Below are 23,761 nucleotides of genomic sequence, written 5' to 3'. Positions count from 1 at the left end.
GTTATTACAAGAAGAACCAATAAATTACAAAAAATGGATTCATTCAATAGGAATGAAAAATAATGACTACATCATAGCAATTCAATCACAAACTTCCAAACTTGCTATTTTCTTGAGAAGGAAGCCAAGAGACATATACACAACAATTCCAACAAAAAACTACTTTGCTTTGGCAATCTAATTTTGATATCCAATTCATCATGAATCTACATGCAACAATAACTTATTGCTCCTCATACATAACAAAGATGTATAACACAATCACAAATGATGAGAGCCCCTATAAAATCCAATAGGTCTACACAAGAGTGAATGCAAAAACTAGGGAATGCATTTTTCTATGTGCAACAAATAAGTGCTAAACTAAGCTTTTTCAATGCTCTCTCCCTCCTACTACAATTATCAAATTAACACAAATGCAAAAGAGAATATAGCACCACCCACCATAGACATTTTTCGAACAACCAAAGAAGGTCCATCCAAAGCAAGCATCCTGAGTTGAGCAGAATTCCTTATACACCCCAAAATAGAGGACAAACAGTGCATAGGTCACCAAGACTAACAATGGAGAGACTAGCTTTTTCTCCAATGGGACCTGGCATACATGTTTTATCTAGAGTGAATACCATTAAATACCTATACTTGCTTGAGTCACTAGAAGACAAACACGTCACAATACATGCAAACATCAACAAAGAAATGCAAAGACTAAGAAATTCTACACAACCTAAGTCCAATAAAACATAACCACAAGCCCCCTACCCAAATACAAAATTAACATATAGAAGACACAAATCTTGATTACATCCCAGAGTATTAACTTGCAAGAAGCATTCCTAACAAATACATACCGACACATCTCATAGGAATCAACAAATTTTCATATGTTGGTACGTTTACCCTAAACAAACACATCGCCTAAGATAATGTAATTGTGAAAAAAATAAATAAAGTTTACATGATCATCCACATCTAGAGACTACTTATATATATATATATATATATATATATATATAACCACAAAAACATATACACCAAATACAAACAATGAAATAATGTTGCTTGGAGACATTAACATGGAGATGATAGAGAGAGGGATTAAACCAAAATGGAAGGGGGACACTTGGCAAGAAAGTGTGTGGGACACTTTTTTACAAAAAGTGCCACTTGGAAGGCAGTGCTAACAAAAAGACAATGGTATCACACAACGTGAACCAATTCTTCAAAGGAACTCACTATTTACAATTTATATCTAGACCATATTTGGTTCAAAGAGAAGAGAGAAGAATTATGTCTAGACCAAATTTGGTACAAAGGAAACAAAGAAGAATTGATTAATGCTACTCCCTTTGCTGCCACGCGTAGGAGCACCTTGAACCGGGGTTAGAGTGAGGCTAGGTCAGGCATATATAAGAGGAAGGCAAGCCGTGATTGGCAGAGGAGCAAGTGCAGGATGGCGAACTGCGAACTGTACCGCAAAGCGAGCATTAGCACCTTCGCCAACGATGCCCTCGACGAGTTGTTTGACAAGGTTCGTTCCCATCCTCTGCCTCTCCAAGACTCAGAGGACATTCTCCTTGCCTGCGTTTTAATTCTTTTCCTTTACCCTAAAGAAGAGATTAGGTGAAGTCTTTAAAACGTTGACAGACACATATCATACTTGAAACGTACCGCAGATTGCAAAGCAATGTAGTTTTGGCCGGCCTTCATCTTGATAACTAATGTTTCTTCCAGTTTTTGGATGGGATGCACTTTGCAACAGGCTCTGCAACGAAGTTCTTGAACGCCGTCCGGAAGGACATTGAGCCGATCTTGTGCTTCTGCAGCAACTGCAAGATCGTTCGCTCCCACTCATTCTAATGACCACCCCCAATGACAATTTCCGAATCCCTAAGTTCTCATGTGAAAAGTGAGGGCAATGCCATATTGGTTTTCTCTCAACGAGCACTTGTATAAGTTCCTACTGCCTTGCTGACATCAATATCTGTCCTCTCTTCCTCTCCTGCAAACAAACACCAGCCTTCATGATCCGAATCAAAGCTCCTTCCACTTGACCATGGCTGCAGGACGTCTCCCAACCAGTTTCTTGCTCAATCAGTTCAGATTCCTGGTTGAACAAGTTGGTAGTGGAAATTTAGTAAAGGAAAAGAAATTGTCAACTTCTTTTCCTTTTCTAAATTTCTACTACCTCTATCCCACCATATATTCCGTGTCAATGACTCATCGTGAACTTCCTACACAAGACCAAGTTCATGTAGTGCTTAGCAATCGTATCCCCAATCCTCGTCATCCTCTAGGTCTCGGTTAACAAATTTGAATAATTTCTCCTTTTTCAGTTGGTTCCTTACTAGCAATTTCTCCAGCTTGTATTTCAATCAAGAAGACAATTATAACAAACTCTACTCCAACATGAAGGCATAGAAATCACTATTTTGTACATATCTAAGACAATGAACCATAAATTGTAGTGAACTTCTATCGATCATCCACATCATACTATAAATGTTTACTATACATCAACCAAATCATAACAAATTGGCATGATGGAGACTTCAATATTGGTATGTTAAAAGCACCTCTACCACTAATTGTGGAAAATATTATGACAAAACATAATATTACCTTCCAATTTTGACAAATGACGACTATTTACAGCCCAAGAGGAGAATATCATGATCATCATATGGTTGGACCCCATAGAGGGCTTAGCGAACCTTTTTTCCTTGCATTTCTATACTTGTGAGCCTTCATGTACAAGTCTCAACACTTTCTTCAAGGATAGCTATTCAGTGCTTATGAATTGTAAGACTATCTATAAATTAAGGAGAAAAACCCCCTTTTATTGTTCATCCTTTATCTTGGGCTTCATTGTAAAGATTGTTGGCATTGAAAACACCTAGGAGGAACCTTACGTAAGTTTAGAGTATTTAAATTTCAAAAAAGGAACATTGGAGTTGACACTTTTGTGATCTTATTTGACCTCATTACAAAGAAAACTTCGTTGCCAGCTTTGCACTAAAAGACTATTGCGAATTTATATTCCAAGTTGTGACGATGCAACTTAAAAAACAAATGTTTGTGAGTAGATTGTGCGTATGAGGCTAGTAGCAATCCTACAAGCTTTAAGAAATATTTGCAAATGCCATAAGGTTACATACTGATAAAGACTAGAGCTCTTTTAGACTTGATGTGGCATGCTCTTTCGTTTGGCAAATCATGTGAGTGCCTTAAAACTGCACAATTTATGGGGGTGTGAGTGGACAAAACGACAACGTGGTAGACAAGCCTTAACTTTCAAGCTATATTGTCCTTTTTAATCCCATTGATACACATGGTATACCATCTCCACAGAGCCTTCTTGAAAAGGCAACCAATTTTGTCTAGTTAAAGGAGGGTGGAACTAGCATGGCTGGCCGCCGTCACTTTCAGGTTTGCTTCCTTAAGACTTCAGGAACAAAAGAGAGAAAAATAAATGGTCTAATTAAGGAACACGGGATGCCTCTTATTCCCTTACACTATGTTTTTTCAAGCTAAGACCATGATTGTTTTTTATGTGTGAATTCTATCAGATTTCTGAGCAAGAGGAGGAGTTGCTTGAACTAAAGAGGGCATTTTTCCATTTGCAAGAAGACTTCAAGGTATGATTTGATTCTCAATGGTCTATTTTTGTTTGATTAAAGCTTTAATATTGAAACTTTATTTAGCAATGAGTTGAATAAAAGATTCATTTTATTCAACTTCTAGATAGAATGCTATGTTCATCCATGGTTCTATCTTGTCTTTGTTTCCTTGTTTGCGGGGAGGAGGTATGGTCCTCCACCTACTCATCGCATGTTGGGGTGTGCACTCTTGGGTGTAGTTTTTGGCCTTGTCTATCAAAGGGCAGACTGTTTCCCTTGTTCATTGTCACACATGCTACCTCAAGCACGTGTTGGTATATCAGCAAGAGAGATCTTTAGGTCGAAGAGAGAGTATTCTTGATATCACAATAAAGAGTGGACAAAGATGATCTTCAGCTGGAGGGTGGATGCCTATTACACAAGGCAGGAGATACCATGACTCCTGAAAACTAGAAGTCCATATGATTGGACATGTTATGTCCAAGATCTATGCATCAGTACTCGATGTAGAGGTTAGCCTGGTCGCAGAGCTTTGGGAATTCAGAGCCATGGGGTAGGCAGGATTCCGGGTAGATCACAGGACCATGGACCATATACTCACACGTAAGGGGATCATCAAGGAGGCTAAGGCACGGAGATAGAAGGCGTATTGTTGCTTTGTGGATTTTCGCAAGGCTTTTGACATAGTGCCAAGAGCCTGATTCATCATATGCCTACAAGTGTTGGGATACAATCAAGAGATCATCTGGGCAGTCATGGCATTTTATGAGAGAGTCTCAAGTAGGGTTTGGATTGATGCAGGGTGGACAGAGTAGATCATGAGCACCATCGGGGTAAAACAAGGTTGTCCACTATCACTGACCTTGTTCGGTTTGTACATAGATGAGCTTGAGACCTTTATTGGCACCCTAGGAGGGACTGCTTCGGATACTCCTATATGCAGATGAGGTGGTCTTTCATGGAGCAGAAATTACCAGGGAGCATCTTACTCTGCTTTTCTTGAATTTTGGTTTTTCTAGAGCTATTTCAGGTTTTATTTGTCTTTAGTTCGGAGTTCTTGCTCGCCGTATTGGATTCTAGATTTGGGAGGCATATTGGATTGATGCAAACATTCGGTATATGCCTATTATGCATGGCATATTTGCAGTTTAGGTGTACAGGAGTTTCCCTAGCCTAGGGAAAAGCGGTTTTGGTTTGCAGTTGATATATATTTTTGGAGTTAGACGTTTGATTGTAGATACAATTCAGGTGTGTTAAAAAAACACACCCATTGACCTAAATGGAAGTTGAAGAAGAAGCTTCTAGGGTGGATCCCGTAGAGTCGGGAGTCTGGCCGACCCCGCAGGTGTTGCGCCCAGTAGGCCATACACTATCTGACAGAATTGCAATGTTAGAGGATGCCTTGCAACAGATTTTAGCGCAATAGTTACAAGCAAATGTAGGGCAATCTGAGCTCAGGAAAATGGTTCATAGTATGTTTGCTAGATCATCTCGTGAAGAGAAAGGTAAATCTCCAATGGAACCGGAGTCCAGTGTTCATACGGTCGAGCCTAGGAGGGCTAAGGTGCCTAATATTGCAATTATAGGCCAGAAAAGTATTCTGGTCGGATGTTTGACCGTAGTTCCGATATCATAGAGACCTGGTTACACAAATGGGACGAGGCCTTCGCCATTTGTGAAATCATGAATGATATGAAGAAAATCCGCGAGGCCACCCATATGTTTAATGAGGCAGCGGATAGGTGGTGGATAAAACAACAAAAAGATGGAGTGGCATCCACTACTTGGGAGGGGTTTAAAAAAGAATTTGGAAAATACTTCTTACCTCTAGAGGAAGCATCCCGAGCTTGGGATCAGTATCGAAACCTTCGTCAGAGAAATTTATCAGTGGTAGAATACACTGATAAGTTCAGAGAAAGTGTAATGAAAGTTTATGAACCTCTATCTCAGTCAATCCAGGTAAAAGATTTTATCTTTGGATTGAATGATCGGATCAAGATGGAAGTTCGGGCTAAGTATGCGAACAACGGGGTATACAGCCTTTAATGATACGGAGTTAATTAAGATAAAAGGGCAAGTAGCTAATCATGATGTCATTGTGTTGTTTGACTCAGCGTCAACGCACAATGTAATTAACTCCAAGCTTGTAAAGAGGCTGAAACTAAAGACTAGCCCATCTGACTGTATATATACAGTCAGAATGGCAGATGGAAGTTCAACTGAAGTATGAGACTAAAGGGTTACCCAGTTGGAGCTTCGAATTCAGGACTATGCTGAGAAGCTTGATTTTGAAATGACAAAGCTCGCTCATGCAGACATAGCCCTGGGTAAGGCTTGGCATTCTAGGAAGAATCCAGCCATAGATTGGAAAAAGCACATTTATTAATTCAAGATGAATGATGTGCTGTATGTCTTACGAGGTGAAAAAGATATACCTCAAGGATCGTTGGTTTCCGTAATGGAAATTCGAAAAGCTCAAGAAGAGTTTTTGTTTCTTTGTATAGCATTGGTAGAGCCGATTGATGATTCTTCGGCTAGCACTGATGCTGCCCAAAATGGAGAGATGGCCAAGTTGGCTGATCAAATAGCAGGGGAGTTCTTTGATTGTTTTAGGGATGAGTTACCTCTAGAGCGGAATGTTCAGCATAAGATTGAACTAATCCCGGGGGCAGAACCTGTAAATAGACCTCCCTATAGGTTAAGTTTTACCAAAGAGGCGGAGGTACGAAGACAACTGGAAGAATACCGGGCAGGTTTAACCAAGTTTCTCACCTTTTACTTCGCGAGTGATATTAAAGAAGAAAAAAGATGATACTTTTCGCCTCTGTATAGATTACAGAGCATTGAATAATATTACTACTAAGCACAGGTATCCGATGGCTCGGATCGATGATTTATTAGATGCATTACATGGGGCCGTAATTTTCAGTAAGATAGATCTTAAATGTGGCTACCATCAGATCTGTATTAGAGCCGAGGATGTGCATAAAACCACTTTTAGAAGCAGGTTTGGACATTATGAGTTTTTGGTAATGCCCTTCGGACTTACCAATGCTCCAGCTACATTTGTCATGCTTATGAACGATTTACTACGTCCGTATATCGAAAAGTTTGTAGTACACTTTATTGACGATATTCTTATATTCAACAAAAGTATTGCTGAGCATTACGAACACTTAAGAATAGTGTTCAGTACTTTGAGGAAAGCCAGTCTTTATGTAAATAAAAAGAAAACTATACTGTGTATGGTAAGACTTGAATATAATTACACATGAGGGGGTAGAAATGGATCCAAAGAAAGTGGCTGCGATACTGACTTGGCCAATCCCTCAGAGTTTCACGGCTTTGCGATCATTCTTGGGTTTTGTTCAATTTTATCGAAGGCATATCAAAGGATATTCCGAAATAGTATCGCCATTGACTGATCTGACCTCAGATAAAGTACCTTTTATATAGGGACATAATCAACAAGAAAGTTTTAAGACCATAAAACAAGCTGTGGTCTCAGGACCGATGTTAAAAATAGTTGATCACCAGAAATTGTTTTTCCTTGAAACCGATGCAAGTGGCATTGCGGTAGGAGTAGTTCTCCTCCAAGAGGGAAGGCTAGTAGCCTTTGAAAGCAAGAAGCTTTCTCCCTCTCAACGAAATTGGCCAACTCATGAATTAGAGTTGTATGTTGTTGTCCATGCTCTGAAAACATGGAGACATTATTTGTATGGGTCAGAGTTTTATGTTGATGTTGATCATGATACTTTGAAACATTTTTGTAAACAACTTGACCTGAGAGGCCGCCAAGCTAGGTGGGCAGAACTCATGCAGGAGTTTAACTTGACGATTTGGTACCGAAGAGTAAGGATAATAAAGTTGCTGATGTGCTGTCACGCATTATGCATAATATGAGTTTCACGGTATTAGAGAGTGCTCTAATGACCGAGATTAGAGAAACTCAAAAGGTGGACAAGTTCGTCCAGAGCCTTTGGCCTAAGGCTCATGTGTTCAAACCCGGGGAGAAGGATGACCTGGCATCCAGAAAAGACCAAACTTATGCAAGATATGCCATAAGGGATGGTATGCTGAAAAGAAATGGCAAGGTAGTAGTACCTAATCAGAATGATCTCAGGCAAAGAGTCATTCAACAATGCCATGATAGCCCATGTGCGGAACATCCAGGAGTCGAGAAGACATATGATCTCGTGAGACGAGATTTCTTTTAGCCAAAGATGAAAAAGCATATTCATGAATATGTGACACGTTGTTTTTCGTGTCAAGTAAGTAAGGCAGAGCGGGTGAAGCCACCTGGACTTTTACAGCCCTGGGAAATACCACTAGGTAGGTGGGAGAGCGTCTCCATGGACTTTATTGTAGGTCTGCCTACGACACAAGGTGGATATGATTCTATCCTTGTGGTGGTTGATCGTCTTACCAAGATGGCTCACTTCATTTCAACTAGAGAGTCTATTAGTGTCCCGCAAGTGGCGGATTTGTTTATTAAACATATATTTCGTTTGCATGGATTACCCAAATCCATAGTGTCAGACATGGATGCCAAATTTACCGGTCATTTTTGGAGTGCGGTGTTTGAGTCACTAAGGACTGAGTTGGGAATGAGTAGTGGGGATCATTCAGAAATAGATAATCAGACGGAAAGAATCAACCAAATTTTAGAGGATATGCTTAGAGCATATGTGTCATTGAGACAATATACATGGGACAAGTGGTTGCCATTGTTAGAATTTGCCTACAATGATAGAAAACATTCCTCCACAGGGTTCAGTCCGTTTGAGTTGAACTATGGTTATAGACCAGTGAATCCAACTATAGTTGGAATACCTCAGAAAGTGCCTAGTGCCGCGAACTTTGTGGTTCAGATGCGGGAGATGCTAGCACTTGCGAGAGCTAACATCTGCCAAGCTATGGATAGAGCTAAGGCGTATGCGGATGAAAACCGATCTGCTAGAGAATTTAAGGAAGGAGAAAAAGTTTTTCTCAGAGTTCCTTCGCACTCTAAGTCTTTCACTGCAGGAGAGTGTGCTAAGTTATCACCTCGATATTGTGGGCCATGGTTAATTCTAAAAAGAATAGGCAAGGTAGCCTATAAATTAGAATTGCCACAGGGTTGTAAGGTGCACCCAGTGTTTCATGTTTCTCGTTTAAAGAAATTTTTGCATACAGGTGAAGCTCACTAATCGAGGGTGTTGTTTTGTTTCAGGAGATAGAGGATAATGCAAGACGTAAACCAACAGGAATCCTGGACCGAGGAACAATGCAAGTACGCAATTGGAAGATACCCACAGTGTTGGTTGTATGGCATGGTCTACCTCTATCATATCTACCTGGGAATCCGTATACCAGTTACAGAGAGTGTTCCCAGACTTTATCATCGAGGACGCTGATGCCTGAAGAGGGAAGGAATGTTACGCTCAAGTCGAGGTAACATGACCTCGGAAGGGTCGGTCGACATTTTCCTTTAAAGGATCAATGTTTGTATTATATTTGTTGGGCTTTACGTAAATGATCAGAAAGGTCCTTGGTGAGGGTGTTATAGCACTAGACTAGGTGGATCTAAGGCTAAAGGGTCTAAATGCATTAAATTTTTTATTTGAATACTAGAAATGCCATGGATGATGGAGGTGGCAGGTTTTGAGAGGTCTCATTTTTTGATTTTTCCACTTTGATTTTTCAAGAAGGTTGATCCAAGTTGGCATATGAGAAAGTAACATGAACAGTCCCATCCCATTGCTTATTTTTTGATTTACAAATCAAATTGGTTGGGTCCACTTCAATTTTCTAGGAAAGTTGATTGAGGTTGGCATATGAAAAAGTAACATGCAAGAGTCCAGCCATCCCATATATATTTTCTTCTTTGCAAATCAAATTGGTTGGGTTCACTTTGGTTTTCTAGGAAGATTGATCCAGGTTGGCATATGGGAAAGTAACTGTGCCAAGTGGCAAATGATTTAATGATACTCCAAGAGAGGGGTAAATGATGCATTTAGGAGGTACCTTAGAATGAAGACATGTGGCATACTAGATCCATCTAGGGTATTGTGAGCTCTGGGCTTCAGCTTGCAGGTCCTTCTCACGTTTTTATGATTGAAATAAGCTTGCTGAACTAGAGGACGGCTGGGTGGTTATTCGTAGTGCTATCACCTGTTAACTGGTGTTCGTCCAATTCGTGGTCACGAATAAGCTGTAAATTTTAGTTGAAACAGAAGGCAGATCTGAAGGAGTCTAAGGCCAAGGAGGAGTTCAACTCTGAATCAGCCAGTATGACTATGGGATTTCTTTTCTTGGTCATTGAGCATTGCTAAGATTTTGTGTTGACTGAAGGCAAGCAAGGTGGTATGTAGATAATGGAGCTTCACGACACATTGACAACAAGAAATCATGGCTCAAATCCATGGAGTCTGCACACCCAAACTTGACCGTGATGGTGGGGGACAGCAGGACATGCCCTATGAAGGGTATTGACAGCATTCCATTCATGACAAACTCGAGAGACAAACAAGTAATCTCTAGTGTGCTCTATGTGCCTGCTCTTTGTAAAAACTTGCTATCTGTGAGTCGAATGTCCAAGAATAAGATGAAGGTAGAGTCCGATGACAAAGAAGCTGTGGTACGATCCAAGGCGACCAGAGAGATCATGGCTCGAGGAGTTGAAGAGAATGGGCTGTACAAGATCTATGCACTATTTATCCATGGTGACAAAGGAGGCTCCAATGGCAGGGAGATTCGGCTACATCAACTATAGGACATTGTCAGAGATGCAAAAGTCAAAGATGTGGATGGACTTCCTCCGATTGCAGGGGAGGCACGGATGAGGTCTACACGGTTTGCTTGGAGGGCAAGTAGCACCGGGATCTAGTACCAAAGGAGGCCACATCGAGGGCCAAAGCCTTGCTAGAGTTGGTGCACTCCAGTTTGTGCGGGCCCATGTCAACAAACTCATTTGTAGGTTCTCGCTACTTTCTAACTTTCATTGATGATTGTAGCCACATGATTTGGGCACTGCTTGGCTAAGAAGTCTCAATGATATATTTACTTCAAAAGCATTTGACGCTTTCTGTAAGAAGCATGGAATCAAAAGACAACTAACTACAACTTACGCTTCTCAACAGTATGGTGTTGCAGAGAGGAAGAACCGTGTGATAGTAGAAATAGAATTGACCATGAAGAGGGGGAAGCACCTCTCCAAGGCCTATTGGGGTGACAGCCGTGCATATTTTGAACCAGTCGAAGACAAAAGCTGTTAAAAACAAAACTCCTTATGAAGTCTACTATGGTAAGAAATCAAAGTGACAGAAGAAGCTCTAGAAGAACCCCTAATGGTACCCAGGTTGGCAATCAACGAAAGGGATAAGGAGTTCGAGGAGTCCGAGGCAGAGCAAGAGGCACCAGTAGCCAAAGAACCACCTAAGAAACCACCACCAATGAGAAGAAGCTTCCACGGTTGTATGTGAGGACGTTGCAGGAGTCTCGGTTGACAGAATTACCCGATTCAAGTTTTGGGGTAAGGAGTTATCAACGCATTTTGAGAAATCCTATTGTGAACTTTGGATTGGTGGCTCAGGTTGATGAGCCAATATCTTTCAAGGAGGTGAAAGATATACCTGAATGGTAGGCAGCCGTGAAGGCTGAGATGGATACTATTTGAAAGGATGAGATCTAGGACTTGGTGGACAAACCTTTCAAGAGGAAGGTGATTGGTACTAAGTGAATCCAATGGGATTTTGGATAAATATAAAGCTAGGCTAGTGGTCAAGAGATATGTGCAGGCAGATGGTCTCGACTTCAATGAGACTTTTGCTCCTACAACTGGAATGGTCACCATTTGGCTTGGCTGCCCATCAAGGGTGGTCCATCTTCCAAATGGATGTGAAATCTGCAATTTTGAATGGAAACCTGGAGGAGGAGGTGTATGTGGATCAGCCTTAGGGTTCTCAAGTTGTAGCTTCCACTTCTCAAGTCTGCAGATTAAAGAAGGCTTTGAGCAGGCCTCTAGAGTGTGGTACCAACACCTCGAAGATTTCTTCACCAGAATTGGGTTGAATCGAATTCCATCGGATGTTAACCATTATCTGTTCTGGGAGGGGAAGGTTAATGGAATCTTGTATGTAGATGACTTGATACTTACTGGCCATCATAAGGAGAGGATCTTGCATGTAAAGAAGCTTCTGATGAAAGAGTTCGAGATGAGGGATCTGGTTCTTCTTTATTACATCCTCGAGATAGAAGTCAAGTACAAAGAATGCAACATCTTCATGTCTCAAGAGAAGTATTGCTGTGAGACTCTGAAGCGATTTTAGATGGATGTCTGCAAGGAGGCAGTGACGCCAATGGAGGCTGGGCTGAAGCTGAGTGCTCAAGATACATCCCAGCTGATTGATGCCAGTAGAGGTATTAGAGGTTGGTAGGCAGTTTGCACTATCTAACCAACACCAGGCTAGACATTTCTTATTCTACTGGTGTGCTCTATTAGTTTTCTTCGAAACCCAGGGAGAATCACTGGAAGGCAGGATTATGGGTGCTAAGGTACTTGAAGGATACTAGCACATATGGTATCGCATGTAGCACAGGTATGGAGTTGGGTGGTTTCTATGACCTAGATTGGGCAGTGATGAGGACTATAGATCCAACATGTTGTCTCCTTGCATCCAATCCTCCATATTGATGCAGGCTGCTGCGCAGTCCTCTGGTTCAGGAATGCCCGAACCCCCTATAGAATACTGACCCTTGTCGTGGGGCTCACAGGTGGGGTTGATGACTTCAACACCCCCTCTCAATGATGCAACTGTGGGCCAATCCCAATCGAATGAGGTGCTCTAGTAGATGATTTGCATCATTCACAGACAACGTGGCTTCTCCGATGACTACGATAGATAGAGTTGCATTGCCATTGTGAAAATCCCGAGTTTCATACACACATGAAACATATTGAAAATTATTATACTTACCTTTGGGATTGTATTGAGGATGGCTTCATAGATTTCATCTATTATCCATCTACGGACAACGTGGCAGATTTTTCATCAAAAGCCTTTGCACAGATAGTCAGTTCGAATTTGAGAAGGAAATGCCAAGGGGTTTAGTAAAATAGACATAAGTTGCTATGTTCCTTTTGAATGAATTTCTTCAACTATGGTACTTCAGGTGCACTAGGTAATTCTGAGACATTTTCATGGGTATTTTAGCCGTACCATTTAGGGGTAACTGTAGGAGCATTTACAATGGGATGGGAATGGATTTCAGTCGATTATAGGTTTGAATTTTAATGGATTTCCTATATAAATCGACTCTTCAGTTGTTCCTGGTTCAGTATGGAATACACTTATGTATCTTGCATTCTCTACATCTGACTCCCTTGCACTTTCATGTTCATTTACAAATTTAATTGGTATTCGTACATTTTGAGCTCCATATTTTCATATGCCACAATGCTTTGTGAACTTTGGATACCTGAGAAACACTGTGGCAGTACAATCTTGGACTTCTTGATGAACGAGATGCCGAGCTAGAGGAACATGATGCTTTATTGGAATCATTCGAGGTGTGTCATTTGTAAACTATGCTGTTTGATTATCAAGATATAGGGCCTTCACCGACTTGCATTACTTAAACTTCTATTTGCATTCGAAAACACATAGGTCTAATGCCAAATTTCTGTGAATCTTGAAACAGGCCTCTTTGAAAGATAGAGAGGAAGCGATGCAAAAATTAAGGGATGCACTAACTAAAGCTAATACAGACAAGTTGCAGGTAGCACCAGGAGAACCATCATATTCTTTTGTTGTTTACAGAAAAAGTGTCCTTGCTAGCTGTGAGTTCTTCTTTCTTGTTTTTTAGCCTGTCACTCACAATACTGTGAGACTCAAACTTGTGAAAATCAGGTACACACTCTTAGATACACAAGTTAGTTTGCCCATTCTGTCACTCTTACAATACTGCGAGACTCAAACTTGTGAAAATCAGGTACACACTCTTAGATACATAGTTAGTTTGCCCATTCTGGGACATAACTTGTGTAACCATGGACTTGGTAAGGATTTCTTGTGCTTTTCTTACCGTAGGTTGCTTTGGCTATTCTGAGTTTAGATTTGTGCAATGTGTGCAGGTGTGCTGGGTTTTTCCATTCTTAATAAGAAGAATTTTCTTAAATAGGAAAAGAAATGGAAAGCTACGCATTATGGAAAACCTAGTGTAAACCTTCATGGCTTTCCTCGCATCTGCATGATAAGAGAACTCAGCCCTCTGCTCAAAAGTGATTGCTTGCTGGAGCCCTAGCTGCAGCCAGGCACTCTTGCACCCAAGCATCAGAAGTCCTCTTTTGCTCTAACTGCTAGCGAAATGGAAGCTTCTTTCATGATAATATCTTGTTTCTGACATCCTGAAACAGAATAGTATGAACGAGTGCTGCTGCCAGAGCATTGAGGGAGTAGGCATCATCATGTAAGTAGGAACCCCAAATCCAAATAACTGACACTGTGAGTTCTTCCTTAGTATAATACTATAAGGAATCTTGACAATGGTTGAGCGAGAGGAGGCATTGGGGCTCAAAAGGATAAGAACGATTAGAAAGTGATAAGAGGTAGAGACACTTGGAGCAACACAAATGGTGCCACCTCTGCCAAGAGCCCAATCATCAACATAGAATCTATCGATCCATGCAGAAATAGGCTGTGTAATGTGAGAAGGAGGAGAGTGAGAGAGCAAGAGAGCTGAACGTAACGTTGCAATAGATGAAGTGAGTAATAGAAGAAGAGGGAAAGGTTTTGTTTAAGTGACAAAACCTTCTCCTTCACTAACCGTAGTTAGTGAACTAACTGTGGTCAAGAGAAAAAACCTCTTTAGAGGGAAAAGTGCCTCTAACCTACTTATTACATTACATTGGTCACTGCTAGAATATAATAATAATTCTAACACCCCCCTGTAGTCCTACAAATGCAAGCATGTCCTAGAAATGCAAGCATGTCCTAGAAAGAAACAATTCCCACTGGTGGATTGCCTAGTATCATAGTCTCCAGCCCAATCTGAGTCACTGTAAGTCACCCCCTCTGGGAAATATCAAGCCAAAAGACTTTGTACCTTGCAAGTAACGGAAGATGCGTTTTATAGCGTGCCAATGCATAATCTTTGGGCTGTGCATATACCTGCTCACGTGAGAAACTGAAAACTGAATATCAGGTCGTGTATTGCAGAGATAAATGAGGCATCCAACAGCCTGGCTATAGAGTGTGACATCAATTGATTGACCCGCATCATGCATTGTAAGCTTCAGCCCCGGCTCCATGGGAGTGGAGATAGGCTTGCAATCATGCATGTTGAATTTGACTGAGAGATAACAATGCCACGTTTCTCTTGAATAAACTAGATTTCCAAAAAGAAATGTAACAAGCCCAAGTCTGACATATCAAATGTAGCTTTCAATTGGACTTTGAAATCTGCAATTAGTTCCTCATTTGATTCGGTGAGCAGCATGTCATCTACATAAAGAATGATGACCAAAATATCCCCCCCATCCTTCTTGATGTAGAGGGTGCTCTCAGTTGGACTATTGTGCAGCCCCTTGCTGGTTAGAAAGGCATCAATTTCTGCATACCATGCACGTGGGGCTTGTTTCAGCCCATACAAAGCTTTATTCAGCTTGCATACCTGGTGTGCATTTCCTGAAATTGCAAAGCCCGGAGGTTGTTTGACATAAACCTCTTCCAACAAGTCTCCATTAAGGAAAGCTCTTTTAATGTCCAATTGATGAACATTCCATTCAAAATTTGCAGCCATTGCTATAACTGACGTGATGGTGGTCATTCTGGATGTAGGAGCAAAAGTCTCCTCATAATCTATGCCCTTTTTCTGAGCATATGCTTTTGCAACCAGCCTTGCCTTGTGCCGATCAATGGACCCATCTGGCTTTCTTTTGACTTTGAAAACCCAACGTGTACCTATGGCATTCTTACTTGGTGGCAAATCCACGACATCCCAAGTCTGATTTTTATGAATAATTCATCATGCATGGCATTCATCCAATGCACATTATCCTTTGCTTCTTCAAATGTCTCAGGCTCCTCCTCCAATATAATGACCTGGCTTCTTGTAATAATTGTTGGAAAGGTTACCTCCTCCCCATCTGTAAGCCCCCAAATGAGGAGAGCGTGGGGGAGGGAGACCTAGGGCAGGATGTGCCCAAAGAGAGATTACCTGGATGTGTGGATCTGCGACAGATCTGGAGCATTCATGGTTGGTGGGGTATCCCAAGGATGAAAGGCTGCATCAGGAGCAGCTCATGTGCAGGAAGATGGCGGGGACACGGTGTCTTGGATCAGGCTTGGCACGAGGCACTCAGTGGACTGCAGCAGGACCCTATGAAAGGCGCGATGACATCAGCAATGTACGGAATTGTACAGCGCTGGAGAAGGGCCTGGCAGAGGCGCTTGCATGATGGGGTCCCTGGCAAAGTATATGGGCAGGTCTATGGCCTGCAAGCAGGGCTGGCAGGTGGCAGGACAGCAGCAGCAAAGGGGCTGGACCCTGCATGGAACAAAGGGCCAGCAAAGGGCCCTAAATAGGGCTGGATAGGCAGCCAACCAGCCAACCAACTGGTCGGTTGGTTAGGGCTGCTACAGACCAGCCAGTCGGCCCATTTAGGGCTGGCTGGTCGGTTGTTTCAAGGGGGCCTTGAGCCCTATAAAAGGAGAGGCCTCAGGCCTCATTTCATATCCAAATATCCAGCAGCTAGCAGATCCAGGGCAGAAAGGAGCAGCAGGAAGCCACCCTTTGGGCCTACATCCAGGAGGATAGAGAGGTGCTTGAAGGGCTGCAGACTTAGCCAGGAAAGGGCTGGGACCTTGGCTGTCATCTAGGGCAGAAGGTTGCTGAGATCATCATCTTTTGGAGCAGCCATTCACAAGCAGGTTGGAGCAGTGGAACAGGGATCTGTGTGCTGCAGACAAAGCTTGGCAGGGGCTGCCCACCTAGGCTGATTCACAGGCAGTAAGGTGGAGAAGAACACACTAGACGGAAAGTCTACAGACGCTCGAGGTGGAGCACGCGGGCTCGAGTCTAGAGATAGCCAGCAGATAGGAGAAGGACCTTGTGGTAAGATCAAAGGACCACATCATTGGTGGGACTCTGGATCTGTCTCTTTTGTATTGTGTCCATAGTTGTGGATGGAAATATATATTTTGGTGGTTTCTCTATCTGGTTGGTTCATTGTCTATTGATGAGTCTGCACACCTATTGTATGCACATAAGTAAAGAAGTTTGTGATTCCACACCCACACCGCACACTGTGTGAGCTCCTGGGCATTATTATAAGTCTTCCGCTGCGTGTACCCTATGTTGGGTCTTTTCTAACAATAATGACAGATGCCCTTCTTTTTCTGCTTATTTGTATCACCCTTTGCCTTATAAGAAGGCTGTCCAGAATCAGCTTTATGCTGATGTGTGGTAGAGTATGTTTGCAGCAAGAAATGATGCTAGGGTTTCCTTTTTGAAGCGAGAACTTTCGCATACACATATGGAGGAGGGAGATTCCATGAATTCTCACCTCACAAAGCTTCAAGACCTCAGGGAACAATTGCTGAATATTGATGAAGTCATTCCAGATTTTGAGATGATCACCACCATTCTGAACTCTCTTCCTGAGTCCTATCTCGGTTTCCACACCTCGCTGAATTTGTCATTGAGGGGGGGCAGCCATCCTCTCTCCTTTCGCGAGTTGGTAGGACTTCTGTTGTAGGAGGAACAAACTCGCAGAAATATGCCAACCCGAGCTGACGAGCATGCTAGGCTCTCCAAATTCAAGCCCAAGGGTAAAGGGCAGCAAAAGCTACATACCCAAGCTGCCATAGATGTCTTGCATGACCGAATATGAGGTATAATGAACCTCTTGATAGAAAGATAAATTACTAAAAGAGCTTGTGCATCTCTAGAGTCCCATCTTTTCTGTTCTGCTGTGGGAGCTCTTGGAGTGGCTGCTGCAACCACATGTGGTGCATTTATACCTCTACCCCTGCCTCCAGCTGTAGGAGTGACAGGTGTGGTAGCTGTATCTGGTTTTGCTTCATCCCCATTGACATAATCCCAAAGATGTCTGCCAACTAAGATATTGCCAACCATGAAACCCCACAAGGAGTAGTTGGTGCCATCCAACTTATCCTCCTGTGTGAGAACCCCGAACACCTCATTGGAGTTGTTCCGAGCCATTTATACCAGAAAATATAAAAAAATACAGCAGACTGACCAAGTGAAATCCCTTCCTGGGATATAAAATGCACAAGTAAAATCTGCAAACAAAAAAACTGCCCACAGTGACAAATACTGTGACAGCCTATCAAAGGCTCAAAATGCACTTCAATTATCCTGCAAATGCTCTCCAAAACTGCCAAAAAACACTGCAAAATTTGCCAATGTCTGCAATGTCACTCAAAATGAGTCCAAAATTGCCTGCAAACTCCCAAATTGCTTTTTCACTGCAAAATTGCAACCCACTTGCAAAAGCCCCAATTTCTTGAGGGAAATTGCATCCAAAAAATTGAAAGCCCCGATTATGCAAGAAATTGCAGTGCAAAACCAAAAACCCCAATTTTTTTTGTTTTTTTTGGCAAAAAGAGACTTCTATTAAGTATTAAAGAAAAACCGTTAGAGCAAGCTCCATACGGGATACATCATGCAATGCACGAAAAGCACAAGAGCCAAAAAGAAAGGATTGAGGCTGATAGTGCCATCTCAATCCGGTAGAAACCTCCGAGAAAAAGGGAGAACCCCTCCAAACTCGAAGAAATATAGTCCTTCTAGAAGAGGCTGCCCGTGAAGGGCCCTGCATGCTAGCCCATATGGCTATCAAAGTGTGAACCGTGTCAGTCCAAATACCCGTGAACACCTGTGATGGGTGTATCTGGGTGCCATCCAAGGCCTTAGTACATCTGGCTCTCCAAATGTGCCAAGAGGAAATGCTAGCCAAAATCTCCCAAGAGGTGTCAAAACCCCAAATTTTGGGGAGAAATTGAGCTGAAATTGGGGCAAATTCACAAAAAGGCCCAAACTTTGCCAAAAAGGCCAAAATTTCTCCAAATGTGGTCACAATTGCCCACAGAACTCCTTGAATACATAGCCAAACAATGGCTCAATGCAAAAAATGTCTGCCAAGCAACCAACTGCAAATGTCTTCCCACAAATACAAAGTGCCCCAAATTTTACAGCCGAACAATGGCTCTGGGCACCAATTCCTGGCAAAGACCACTTGCTCTGAAAATCTACAAATGTACCTGCAACTGTACGGAAACCTGCAATTGTACGGAATGCAGGATTGTGTACGGAATCCGTATAGTGGCTGGACAGTGCAGTACGGCCACACGTGCGGCGCAGCTGTGCGGTTGAATCTGCAAGTACGGAATGCGAGCATGAACTTAAGGTTGTACGGTGCTGACAGAGCGTACGGATGTACAGACTGCGTTGTACGGAAGCTACTGCAACGTTGTACAGTGAAACTGTCGATCCGTACGTTGTACAGACTGTATGGACGAATGTTGCACTAGGTACTTGTATGGAATGGCAGCGCAGGTTGGTATGGGGCAGTACGGACTAAGTGACGCCTGCAGTATGGAAGTCCATACGTTGTACGGATGGAGAATTGTACGGCGCACGTACAATTGGTTGTATGGACGACGAGCGGGAAGAGCTTGCGGGCAAGGAGCAAGGAGCTGGGCAGGAAGCTACGAGCAGGGCTGGAAGAAGTAGTGGCTCTGATATCAAATGTGAGATGGAGGAGAGTGAGAGAGCAAGAGAGCTGAACGTAACGTTGCAATAGATGAAGTGAGTAATAGAAGAAGAGGGAAAGGTTTTGTCTAAGTGACAAAACCTTATCCTTCACTAACCGTAGTTAGTGAACAAACTGTAGTAAGGGGGAAAAACCTCTTTAGAGGGAAAAGTGCCCCTAACCTACTTATTACATTACATTGGTCACTGCTAGAATATAATAATAATTCTAACATGTAAGACTCCTTTGGAGACGTTTTGGATATGAAAAACATCATTGAACTAAAGAATCCTTGCCTCTGAGGTGAAATACGAATGAATCCCAATTGGCTCTCTCAAGAGGGTGAACGTGTCCTTCCCTTTTGCCTTTCTTATATGTGGGCTGTTTCACCCTATTGAGATCTCCAGTTGTAGGTAATAATCCTCATCAGCGAGAAGATGAAGCCTTGAATTGCTTCCCAGACCACGCGATGGAAAAACCATCCGCCTCTGTGACCGATCCCCAAGCATACGTCAAGTCCTGAAAAATCCATTGGAGAAAGATGAGCAGCGTGCGGAACATGTCTAATGGAATGTGACTTAATACCCAACCAAAGCTTAGGTCTCATGTGGGTGGGGACTGTGCCTAGATTGGAATGTGAGCCACAACGTGATAAGAATTGGTTATTGTTTCAAAGACCAATGTCTTTGTCCTAGTGGAAACATCTGGGGACTTAGCATTCTTATGGCTGGTGATGAGAGAAAGAAAGAAAGAAAGAAAGTTTATTAAAGTCTTCGGAAGACCGATGGGTCTATGAGACTATGAAAATCCTGATACAACGAGTTGTGGTAGTGGAGCTACTAAACGAGCGTCCATACCAATGCAAAATGCAAAATGCCAAAAATGCAGAATGGCAGTACTGAGTCCTAAGTACAACATTGTGATGTCGGTGGTCGACTATATATCAATCTTAGCATCATCATCAATATCATCAACATCCCCAGCAACAGCAAGATATCAGGATGGATGAGGCAGTGGAGGCATGAAGTCGGCAATAGAGTGCTGTCGGCCACTCAGAGGTGCGGTCCTAGCACGTCTCTTGGTCGTAGCTCTACGTCTAACTAGGGCTACTGTGACCCCTGTCGGTCCGGCTCCAACTCTAAACAAGGAGGGGATGTCTCCAAGTGTGATCTGTGTGTCGACCCTCTGTCTGAGCTGTCGGGTCACGGTCATGTCGAGGCCTCGTCTCGTTGGGGCCCATGTGATCTAGTTGAAAGAACTTCGTGATAGAGCTCTGAGAGGGATCAACCGAGGAAGAAGTCTGCTCCTGTCTCCGTGCTCGGAGAATCCTCTCGCGGTGTCTAAGTGCCTCATGAATGAAACCTGCCAAACACTGCTGGTCTGGGTAGGAGAGGAAATGGGCTAAAATCCCATAACTATCTCTGAAGAGGCAGTGGAAACGTCCTCGGATCTCATAGTACACAGGACACCTGAAGATGAAATGCTCGTCTGTCTCAACCTCCTGTATGTCACATAGTGTGCATATGCGCCGCTCCCTGGGTAGTCGCTCTGCTCTGCCGCTCTCGATGCGAAGTGTGTGTGAAGAGACCCGGAACTGCCCAAGAGAGATCCTCATCGAGTGGGGTAGGTGAATCTGTGTGTATCCTGGTGGGTCAATGAAACCCTCCGCTGTGATATGTAAGAAGTGATCTCTGTAGAAGCTAAGCTTCACTAGGAGTTCAGTCGGTTCCAACCAGGTCCGAAAAATGTGTAGCTGTAGTAGATGCTCACGGATAACCTGGTTGACCTCGTGTGATAAGAGGGGAGAGAACGGAGCATCCATGCTATACTGGAAGGGAGGTAGTCTATCCATGTGGAGCCCCAGTCGCTCAAACCATCTCTCTGTACGTGCATACCAGCACCTCCGATCTCCTCCTGCTGCAAGTGCCATAGAAGAGGATAAAGCTATCCATGGTAGCCTACTACGCCCCGAGGTATAATCCCCATATTCCCTAACTCGGTACATATACGTGATGACCTGAAATGCAGCATCTAGTTGTAAAGGGGGTGACCCAAACTCAGCCTGAATGATCTAGTGAGGAACGGATGACTTACCACGAATCATCCGTGATAGCATGAGAACCTGTAGCCACTCCACACGGGCCCACTCTGTATCTGACAAGTCTGGCCCCTAACAAGGACTTCCGTACATCCCCGCTGGGCGAGCCAAGGAGTCAAAAAGCAACCCCTTGGTGCGTGGATCCTGAAAGTGTGAGCGGGAGCACTGCCTCTCTAGCCTGGCCAATGAGGCATACCCTCTACTCAAGCGTGCCTGCATCGCGGGTCTCATAGTGAAGCTCGGTCCGGAGAAGATAACCTCAAGCTAAGTGTATGATGAAACTATCTCAACAGATGACCCCGCAAATGTGAACTGCTCGTGACGCATGATGGCTCGAGATGTATTGAAGATCATGACTTTGGTTTTACCCAGGTTGACCTTCAAATCATGAGACTCGCAAAAGGACTGTAGTGCGTCTAGGTGTCTCTGAAGCCCCTCTGCTGAGGAAGACAAGAGAGCCACGTCATCTGCATAGAGAAAAATCTGGATCAGCGTGCCTGCAAGAGAGCAACCTACACCCCCCTGTGTTTGCATCACTGTCTCAAGCTCGTCAATGTAGAGGCCAGACAAGGTAGGCGACAAAGGACACCCTTGTTTGACCCCGATGGTACTCATGATCTCGTCTGTCCACCCGGATCCTACCCGAACTCTGCCAGAAACTCTCTCGTAAAGTGCCATGGCAGCCCAAATGATCTCTTGGTCATAATCCAAGTCTTGTAGGTGCCGTATGAGGCGGGCTCTCGGGACTGTCTCAAATGCCTTGCGAAAATCCACAAAGCAACAATAAACCCTCTGCTTCCGTGATCTCGCCTCCTCAATGATACATCTGAGCGTCAGAATGTGGTCCATGGTTCCATGATTACGCCGGAATCCGGGCTGTCTTGCTGCTCTGAGTCCTCGACACTCTGCAAGTCTGCTAACCTCGGAGTCAAGTATTGATGCATAAATCTTGGACATGACATGTCCAATCATAATGGTCCTGTAGTTCTCCGGGCTCATGGGATCCCCTGCTTTGTGGATGGGTGAGATAGTGTTAATGGTCCAAGTGTGTGGAAATCCCAAACAAACCGCTTCATTAAAAAGCTTTGCTAAGATCGGGGCTAGGAGGTTAATCCCATATGCAATGAACTTAGTACATAGTCCCTCATGATCCTTTGCTCGGCCATTATGAAGTTTCATTACAGCATCCTTTACCCTCCTCTAGTGAAGAGGGTGCAGGATGTGGGACGAGGCATGTGTGAGAGGCTAGGGACTGGCTGATTTGGGATGTCATAAAGTGTGCGTGCATAATCAAACCAGATCTGGGTGTCAGTGAGTGGCAGAGGGGACCGTTCTTCTAGAAATCTCCGCCAGAAGTCCTTAGAGTTGTTACTAAACAAAATGTTCAGTAGCTCCTCCTCGTTTCGACGAACGAAGTCTAGTTTCTTCCATCGTACCAGTCTACGGTATTCATGTAGCGTATCTGGTGTGCTCGGAAGACTGTTTTTGGTTTCGAATCTGAGTTGACGGCGTAAGGCCTTACACTCATCATCGTACCAACTATTACAGGGTACGGTTCCAGGGGGTGGTGGGCGGGTGGTGTGGGGAAAGGTGTGGATGGTAGCCTCGTGTAGTGAGCGGGTGACAAGGGCAGCACGATCCTCTAAAAGGGGTTTGAAGTCAATATAAGCGAGAAGTATGTACAGACGGCCAGAGTAAGAAGGTGAGTGATCCCGATCAAAGCGTATATCGTGGTAGGTGGAGTAAGCACTGAGTGGGGTGGAAGGTGCTGTGTGAAGGGATGTGGAGATGCGAAAGAAAAGGTATGTGTGATCAGCCCCTGGGGGGAGAGGTGCTACAGTGAAGTCAGTAATGCGAGATGTGAAGACAGGGGATCCCATGATGTAATCAACAACATTGGAACCCCCCCCATGTGGAAAGCATGTGAAACCACCTGAAGTGGGCCATCTGTCAAGATCATTATAGATAATGAGATCATGTATTCTGCCCAGGTCTAATAGGGCTTGCCCATAGGATGAAAGTGGACCTTGCCTGTCAGCCGAAACCCGTAGCATACCTGCCTCCTCAAGGTCAACATTTGCCAGTAGAGTGGAATCATCTCTGAAATCAAGAGGTGGTACCTGACGGGTCCTTGTCTTCGCGTTGAAGTCTCCCACTAGAAGGACTTCTCCGCGGCTAGAAAAGTCAACGATGGACTGATAAAGGGCAGCAAATGGGGATTTCTCATGATCACCTCGAATATCTCTGGCAAAGTGGGAGGTCTCCGGGGGGAAGTAGCAAACTATG

At 43.5% G+C, this 23,761-nt stretch overlaps 1 protein-coding gene across 4 annotated transcripts in view; it reads left to right on the top strand.

Annotated features, from left to right (window-relative positions):
• Positions 1–1,364: 1,364 nt before the first annotated feature.
• Positions 1,365–23,761, top strand: part of LOC147879503 (uncharacterized) — a 222,604-nt gene continuing 200,207 nt past the window's right edge. For 3 of the 4 annotated variants that reach the window (XM_087371950.1, XM_087371949.1, XM_087371952.1), the window contains exons 1-4: positions 1,365–1,531; positions 3,570–3,638; positions 13,099–13,170; positions 13,302–13,379. In XM_087371950.1, the coding sequence (XP_087228076.1) occupies positions 1,454–1,531; positions 3,570–3,638; positions 13,099–13,170; positions 13,302–13,379 (297 nt within the window). In that variant the 5' untranslated portion in view covers positions 1,365–1,453. The remainder of the gene's footprint in view (positions 1,532–3,569; positions 3,639–13,098; positions 13,171–13,301; positions 13,380–23,761) is intronic. The other variant, XM_087371951.1, reaches the window with a different exon arrangement.

This window comes from Dipteris shenzhenensis, chromosome 33, assembly GCF_047967505.1.
Source record: "Dipteris shenzhenensis isolate YYH24624 ecotype China chromosome 33, Dip_SZ_1.0, whole genome shotgun sequence".
NCBI lineage: Eukaryota > Viridiplantae > Streptophyta > Polypodiopsida > Gleicheniales > Dipteridaceae > Dipteris > Dipteris shenzhenensis.
Note: the sequence above shows the minus strand (reverse complement) of the source record. Positions and strands in the feature narration are given on the sequence as shown.